Source organism: Vulpes vulpes, chromosome 13 (genome assembly GCF_048418805.1).
Source record: "Vulpes vulpes isolate BD-2025 chromosome 13, VulVul3, whole genome shotgun sequence".
Taxonomy (NCBI): Eukaryota; Metazoa; Chordata; class Mammalia; order Carnivora; family Canidae; genus Vulpes; species Vulpes vulpes.
The window spans coordinates 117,431,043-117,439,742 of record NC_132792.1 but is presented as its reverse complement, the minus strand read 5'-3'; the positions used below and the strand labels follow the sequence as shown (position 1 = coordinate 117,439,742).

General features: G+C 51.5%; 1 protein-coding gene across 1 annotated transcript; it reads right to left on the bottom strand.

Moving 5' to 3' along the window:
- Positions 1-989: 989 nt before the first annotated feature.
- AQP10 (aquaporin 10) lies at positions 990-4,047 on the bottom strand. The gene is made up of 6 exons (XM_025997154.2): positions 3,848-4,047; positions 2,992-3,118; positions 2,246-2,383; positions 2,030-2,148; positions 1,607-1,824; positions 990-1,179 (listed from the first exon to the last, which is right to left on the bottom strand). Exons 1-6 carry the CDS (start codon positions 3,950-3,952, stop codon positions 990-992), a joined length of 897 nt encoding a protein of 298 aa, XP_025852939.1. The 5' UTR covers positions 3,953-4,047.
- Positions 4,048-8,700: the final 4,653 nt, after the last annotated feature.

Sequence of the window (8,700 nt, the reverse complement as noted above, 5' to 3'; positions counted from 1 at the left end):
CGGCACCTCCATCCCGGAGCACCTCCACCCCGGGACCCCTCCATCCCGCGGCCCCTGCACCCAGGGGCCCCTCCATCCCACGGCGCTCCACCCAGGGGCCCCTTCATCCAGGGGCCCCTCCATCCCACGGCCCCTTCACCCCTTCATCCCACGGCCCCTCCATCCCACCGCCCCTCCACCCAGGGGCCCCTCCATCCCACGGCCCCTTCATCCAGGGGCACCTCCACCCAGGGGCCCCCTCCACCTCACCGCACGTCTCCAGTCGGCCAGAGAGTAACGAGCCCAGACGTTTTTTTTTTTTTTTTCTAAGTTCATTTACTTAAGTAATCTGCACACCCAACATGGGGCTCCAACTCACGGCCTCCGAGATCAACTGGCAAGTTCCTCCGACTGAGCCAGCCAGGCACCCCAAAGGGAGCCCTGGCGCTCATATTCACTGGAAAGGGTCCCGGGAGGGCGGCCAGGTAGGGGCGTGAGAGCGAGCTCCCCCCCGCGCCCCGCCCCCCGCGGCCCCAGAGTCAGGGCCTTACTCCTGGGCGCACCGCACCCCTCTCCGGGAGGGATGGCTGGAGCGTCTGGGCACCGGGCTGTGCCTCAGTCCTCCCCCTGCGCTCCCGGTCGTCTCCTCGCCACCTGCGGAGCTGCCCCGCGAGGGAATCGCGGCTGCGCAGAGGTCTTGGGGCTAGGGGCCCCCCTCACCGAGGCTGCCCGCCCCCCACCCCACCCCGGGCCCCTCCAGGGTGAACCCTTTGGCGGCCACTGGGAGGCTCTTCGTCCGCGGAAGCCATCACTGTCCCAAGACCTGCTGGGGGAGGAGGGGGAGCAAGGAGGGCCAGCGGGAGGGGCCTGGCGCGGGGGGGGGGGGGGGGGGATGGCTTGAAGAGCGAACTGCTGCGATGCTGGCTGGTACAGAGAATGTCTTGTCACCAGCCCTGGGGCTCTGGCCCTCTCCAGTGTCCACAAGGGAGGTGAGGGCTGCCATGTCAGAATCATAGCTTACACTGAGCGGAGGCAGGAATTTCCAAGTCCGAAGCTTTATGTTGGGCAAACTCTGGATCCTGAGCTGGCTCTGACTCTTCAGAATGGTGGAGAGCCACCAGCAGCTGGTATGTGGCTGTGCCAAGCGTAGCCCCTACCAGAGGGGCCACCACAGGCACCCACCACCAGCCATTACCAGCACTACAAGAGAAGGACACAAGGTGGCCTCAGGGCTGGCTCCCCTAGCCTTCATGGCAGACTGGGGGCAGTACCTAGTGCACTCTTGAAAGCAGTTCCTGGGGAGCTTCAACAGCATGGCACTTAGAGACCCCAGGAGAGCCTGGTTCAGCCTCTTGCCTTAGGGAATTGTCTGAATATATCCATTTTGCTGATGAGGTCGCTACTGCCCAAGGAGGTCATATGACATGCCCAAGAATACCATCTCTACAGTTTGTATGGGAAGGGAGTAGGAGGTAAGAGGCAAAGGGAGAACCAGGGCTTAGATGAGGGACATTGTCCTAACAGGCCAAGAGAACTATGCAAGAGGAGAGAGCTGGGACCTAGACTCAGAGCCCTTCACAGAGGGAGGAGAGTGGAGGTACTGGAGAGGGACGCTGTCCTCTCTCACCTGAAGACTTCAGGGCCCCAGCCAGCCACGTAGGTGAAAAGCCGTGGGCCCAGGTCCCGGGCGGGGTTGAGTGGGAACCCACAGTTGGCACCCATGGATAGCCCAATGGCCAGGATCAGCAGCCCAACAGCCACAGGCTCCAGACCCGCAGGCACTCCTTTGTTCCGTGTGTCCAGGATGGCCAAGATCCCCACAATCAGGATCCCTGTGCCCAGAACCTTGGGGTCAACAGAGGCAGAGGAGTCCCCATAAGCTGCCAGATGGTCCAACTGCTCTTTCTCACCCAAGCATCCTAGGCCACCAGCCCGTGTCATCTAACTTTGTCCAATACAGGAGTGGGGGTGGTGCTGAAATAGACCCAACCCCACATTCCCCAGGGGAATGCAAAGACTGGGGCTTTTCCAACTCTCCCTTCACAGTTACCTGATCCAGGAAGCCGTTGTTCAGGGACAGATAAGGGGCAGGGTAGGTGGCAAATATGGAGGCCGTCTCCTTGGGGCCCATCACTGTCAGCTTCCCACCTGTATAGTTCTGTAGGGCATCTGCAGGGGAGGGGGACATCCAGGATTTCCATCTTCATTGGCTCAAAATCACTGCAAGGCACTCCTAGCCACATGCAGATGCTCCTGACCACATTACCGTAATAGAGAGCATAGGTGGCTCCTGAAGCACAGAAAGCAGACAGAAGCTGCACCAGGCAGTAAATAGGGAGCTTGGCCCAGGGGAGGCGTCCCAGGAGGCACATGGCCAGGGAGAAGGCTGGATTCAGGTGGGCCCCTTTAGGGATCCAGAAAAGAAAACCAACATCCGTTAAGTGCCACTGCCAGGCACACACCAGGTACTACTGCTACTCCTCACGACTTTGAAAAAGTTTTTACTTATTTAAAATAGTATTCCCAGCGTGGGGCTCAAACTCACAATCCTGAAATCAAGAGTCACACACTCCTCTTAGCCTGCCAGGTGCCCCTGCCACCCCCCTACTCCTCAGGCAGATGTGTCAGGAAGCTGAGGCTCAACCGGATCACACAAGAAAGCCCCAGATCTTCCTAAGACAGTGTTCACATCTCAGGGCTGCAGCCAGGCACACTGACAATAGCACCTGTCTGGGGACCAGCAGGTGATGACTCCAGAGGGCTTCAGCAGGGGACACAAGAAGGCAAGCACTTACCCTAAAGCTTTGCCAAAGCTCTCTGCCTAAGTGAGTTCAGGAGACACACACACAGGGGAGGGGCTGGACCCAGCCCAAGGCATATCCCAGTCATCCCAGTCCAAGGCACCGGTCAAGCTCAAGGAGACGATGTTTATGAGTCACTGGAGGATCTGCCATCTACCCACACTCACGTGCACGTTCTGTCCCAAGGATGACCAGTTCCCACCCTCCTCACCTGAAACATTACCACTCACGTAGATGGCTATCGTAACAGCTAGGGAGCCAGCCAGAAACATGGTGAAGAAGTTGCCTTTGCCTTCTCCACTGGTGACAGCTTGTGCCACAGCACCCTGGGTGAGGATCTGGTGGGAGAGGAAAGATGAGGAACAAGAACCAGGAACAGGGAGCCCCAGGAACAGGGAGCCCGGGCAACCAGAGGGGGACAGAGCACCTGGCAAAGCCAGAGGAACAGCCAGGGTTGTTGAATGAGCAGGAGTTGACAGGGAAGGGAGAAAAACACATGGAGGGAAAATAAAGGAGAGATGTGGAGGACGAGTGACAACAGGGAAGGAGGATGAGAGATGGACAGGAATGGAAGGGACAAGGGCAGGGAGAGAAATGATGGGCAGGGATGCCTAGGTGGCTCAGTGGTTGAGTGTCTGCCTTGGCTCAGGGCATAATCCCTGGTCTGGGGATCCAGTCCCACATCAGGAGCCCCACAGGGAGACTGCTTTTCCCTCTGCCTGTGTCTCTGCCTCTCTCTGGGTCTCTCAAATGAAGGGAAGGGAAGGGAAAGGGAAGGGAAAGGGAAGGGAAAGGGAAAGGGAAAGGGAAGGGAAAGGGAAGGGAAAGGGAAGGGAAAGGGAAGGGAAAGGGAAAGGGAAAGGGAAGGGAAGGGAAGGGAAGGGAAGGGAAGGGAAGGGAAGGGAAGGGAAGGGAAGGGAAGGGAAGGGAAGGGAAGGGAGGGGAGGGGAAGGGAAGGGAAGGGAAGGGAAGGAAGAATTGATGGGCAGTTAAAGAAGGGAGACACCAAGAGGAGCCAAAAACTTCTCCCCAGCTCCCCTCTTTCCTTCCCCAATTACCCAGCCTACCATGAGCACGAACACTCCCAGAAACTCTGCCAGGCACTGTCGGGCCAGGTGGCTGCGGATCTGGAGCCTGCTCTTGACTTTGGCCAGGGGGTGGCTGTAGGCCATAGTGAGGACACCCTGTCTCTGGCTGTTGCTCCCTCCGTCTGCATAGGCATAGTGCCTGCCAGATAAGGAACAGACTTTAAAACCAATTACCTCAGCTCTTGAACAGCAATATCTGTACACGTGTGTAGGCTAAGGACATAGAGATGATGGGAGAATGTCCAAGGACAAGCTTGGTGCACGACCAGAGCCTGGAGTTTGCCCAGGCTCTGTGTACTTTGTCTGCCATTGTCATTCTTCCTGTGCTGATGGGCTGGAGGAAGTGTCCTGCATCAGTGCAGGTGGCCTCGACCACCCTGGAAGGAAGCACCACTCCTCCCACTCTGCTCATGAGGGACTGGAGACCCTCAGGACTCTCCAAGGCCACACAGCTACTTAAGGGCTAAGCCTGAATTCAAATCCAGATCTTCTGACTCTCCATCCCCTATTGCACAATGCTTTTCATGTAGAATGCGAAGTGTTTCTTCCATTTGGATGCTTACAAAGTTCCACAGACATCCAGAGAAGCTGGGTCAACGACCAGAAGGTGCAGAAATGAAATCCACTCAGTGAACACTTGCACTTCCCTCGTGCAGAGCTCACCTTGGTTAGAAAGTGCTACAGCTTTGTGTCCCCTGCCATGGCTAAAGGAGCACTTCTTGCCCACAGGGAGCCCCACCCCCCCCTTCTCTGGATGCTTGCCACCCTGATTCTGCATAACACAGAGCCACCACTTCCTACTTCTTATCACAAGCCTCCAATTAGGTTCATTCAACTATGAGTCAAATTACAGACCTGGGGAGCAGGGTGAGCAAAATACAGTGTGTATTCTCCCATAGAGCATGTTCTTCTGGTTGGTGGAAACATATACATGAAGATACTATATATAGTTTACAAGGTTCTTGAGAGGTGGGCCCCATAAGCCCCAGGTTCTAATGCAATAGTGGGCATATCTGTACGCAGTAGTTCTTTACTGGGTTTAGTGGATATCAGAATGCTCTACACGCAGGTGCCCATTCAGGGGCAATGCACTCATTTCCCAGCTGCTGGGAATATCAGATGCTGAGAGCACACAGCTGTTTCCCTCGTGGTAACATGGGAAACTTTCCATGGCTTAAGATGGCTTCACCCAAGGTGACATGCTCTCCTATAGGGTTCATGTCAACAACTGGTTGATGCAGGGATACAACGACCTGGCCTCTTTGCCTCCATACAGAACAACCCTAAAGGGTCACTCTAGCTTCAAAGTCCCCTTAGCATTAGCTGAGGCTTCTCTTGCAACTTCCTTGTGTCAGTCCCCACTCTGCCTCATCCTGCCTTCCTCAACTTCCTAGCATTTGTATCCCCAGAGAGTGCTAGCACCCCCAAGAAACCTTGCTCATGTCTCTTTTCATCTTTGTCTTTTCCCAGGGAACCCAATTTAAGAGTTGGTGTCAGGAGTGGTTCCACAAAATCTAGAACAGAATTTGGGCGATCACTCACGGGCTGGTTGACAAGAACTCTATTATGGTAGTAGGTAGAATATGGACAGTCTCTAGCTTGAAATGATGCAATGATTAAAACGGCCAGCAGTGGGCAGCTGGAAGCGGTGACTGGTTGGAAGGACATGCACTTGTGCAGTATCTCCAGCACTGAAGAAGAGGCTGAGGGAAATGGTCACTAGGTTCTGCAAAACCCATCACCAAGCAAAGGCAGACCGCAAAAGCCACTGGGCTCCCTTGACAGCATTTCAGGAAAGCCTAACCTCTTGCAACCAATGGGCATTAGAGTGGAGGACCAGCTCAGATGTGAAGTGTATGAGTAGCAGAGTTTTAGAGAAAGTGCAATTCTCAGCCCCAGGAGGTTTCCTGTGTCAAGGGTAGGGTCCTAAAAGAAAAAGGGTAGGATCCTGACACTTGAGATAGGGACATCTGGGTATCTGCAACTAAGAATCCTGAATCCCCAGATTCCTCTGAACCTTCTCTCAAATCATTTTGATTTTCCTTTGTCTCTAGTGTTCTGAAGTAGTGTGGGTTTATTTTTATCCTTGCTATTTAGCATGTAGTGGGTCTTTCAGGTTAGAAGTAAAATTCTCGGGCAGCCCCGGTGGCTCAGTGGTTTAGCGCCACCTTCAGCCCAGGGCCTGATCCTGGAGACCTGGGATGGAGTCCCACATCGGGCTCCCTGCATGGAGCCTGCTTCTCCCTCTGCCTGTCTCTGCCTTTAACATTTTTAAAAAAGAAGTAAAATTGTCCACTTCTGGGATATTTTCTTGGTTTATTTCATTGATGGTTTACATTGTTAGTTTTTCTTTTTCTTTTTTATTTATTTTTTTTTTAAATTTTTTTTTAAATTTTTTTATTTATTTATGATAGTCACAGAGAGAGAGAGGCAGAGACACAGGCGGAGGGAGAAGCAGGCTCCATGCACCGGGAGCCTGATGTGGGATTCGATCCCGGGTCTCCAGGATCGCGCCCTGGGCCAAAGGCAGGCGCCAAACCGCTGCGCCACCCAGGGATCCCTCTTTTTTTTTTTTTTTAAAGATTTTATTTATTCATAGACACACAGAGAGGCAGAGACACAGGCAGAGGGAGAAGCAGGCTCCATGCAGGGAGACCGACGCGGGACTCGATCCCTGGTCTCCAGGTTCACACCCCAGGCTACAGGCGGCGCCAAACCGCTGCGCCACTGGGGCTGCCCCATTGTTAGTTTTCTTATCGTTTTTTCCTTTTTCTAAGATTTTACTTATTCGCGAGAGACACAAAGAGAGGGGCAGAGAGAGAGACAGGCAGAGGGAGAAGCAGGCTCCCTCAAGGGAGCCTGATGCAGGACTCAATCCTAGGACCCTGGGATTACACCGAGCCAAAGGGAAGCGCTCAATCACTGAGCCACCCAAGCGTCCCCCTCTTTTTTTCCTTTTCTAAAAAAATTTTTATGAAACATAGTCAACATGTAAACATTCTATTAGTTTCAGGTGTACTTTTTTCCTGTTTTCTATCTCTATCACTTTCTGGAGAAAGACCACTTTCTGGTCTTTCTGGAGATTTCCTCACCTTTGTCATTAAAATCTTTATACGGGGGCAGCCCTGTAAAATCTTTAAAATAAAATATAAAAAATAAAATAAAAAATACAAAATAATAGAAAATAAAATCTTTAAAAAAAATTAAAATAAGGGCAGCCCTGGTAGCTCAGCGGTTTAGTGCTGCCTTCAGCCCAGGGCCTGATCCTGGAGACCCAGGATCAAGTCCCACGTTGGGCTCACTGCATGGAGCCTGCTCCTCCCTCTGCCTGTGTCTCTGCCTGTATCTCAGGAATAAACAAAAAAAATTTTTTCTTAATTAAAATAAAATAAAATCTTTTACAGTTTTTCATTTCTGCCATCACATTTTTTTAAACTCCTCAAAGTTGATTTTTATTTTATTTATTCCTCTTTTGCAGGAATACCTTCTTTATGGATGTATCATCTTATATTTCTAAGGACATTAAAACGTGCCCTTGCTAAATCTTCATCTTTCTGCAGGTTATGTTTCTCCCAAGTCGCTTCTCTTGTCTGAGTCCACCGTTCATGCTGGAGGCTATCCACAGATGTCTGGTCATCTCCAGCTCCATGTGTTTAAGGTGGTACTCTGAAAAGCTGATTAGAAAAATCAATTGTGGGCAACCCCGGTGGCCCAGCGGTTTAGCACCGCCTTCGGCCCAAGGCATAATCCTGGAGACCCAGGATCGAGTTCCGCATTGGGCTCCCTGCGTGGAGCCTGCTTCTCCCTCTGCCTGTATCTCTGCCCACTCCCCACCCCCCGCCCATGTCTCTCATGAATAAATAAATAAAATCTTAAAAAAAAAAAGATTTTATTCACCTATTAGAGACAGAGACAGAGAGAGAGAGAGAGGCAGAGACACAGGCAGATGGAGAAGCAGGCTCCATGCAGGGAGCCCGACGTGGGACTCGAACCTGGGTCTCCAGGATCACGCCCTGGGCTGAAGGCGGCGCTAAACCGCTAAGCCACCGGGGCTGTCCACGTGTGCTTTTTCAAATTAATTAACTAATTAATTAATTAGTTAATTGTATTCTTACATACTAAAAGGAGAAAAAAGTCAGAGGACATGTTCTACTAAATACAAGTCTGCAATTTTAAAATGTGAGTAGGCACAGAGACAAATAGATTAACAGGACGGACAGACAGGCCCAGCACAGGGAACCATGTGTATTTGTGTGTGCGTGTGTGTACAAAATATATTCATATCCGTACATACATATGCATATGTATTTTTCCAAATAGAATAAAATGAAGTTGGTCCCATGGTTTTTTGTTTTTTTTTTTAGGTTCCATTTATTTATTCATGAGACACAGAGAGAAACAGGCAGAGACATAGGCAGAGGGAGAAGCAGGCTCCATGCAAGGAGCTCAATATGGGACTCAATCCCAGGACCCTGGGATCATGCCCTGAGCCAAAGGCAGACACTCAATTGCTGAGCTGCCGAGGCATCCTGGTCCTGTGGTTCATACCCCATAGGAAGATAAATTCTTGATGGATTTAAAAACTTAAATGTAGGGATACCTGGATGGCTCAGTGGTTGAGCATCTGCCTCTGGCTCAGGGCATGATCCCAGAGTCCTGGCATCAAATCCTACATTGGACTCCCCACAGGGAGCCTGCTTCTCCCTCTGCCCCTCTCTCTGTCTTTCATGAATTAATACATAAAATCTTTTTAAAATAATAAATAAATAAAAACCTAAATATAAAAAGCAGAACTAATAAAACTTGTAGAGGATAAAGAAATATTTTTTTGG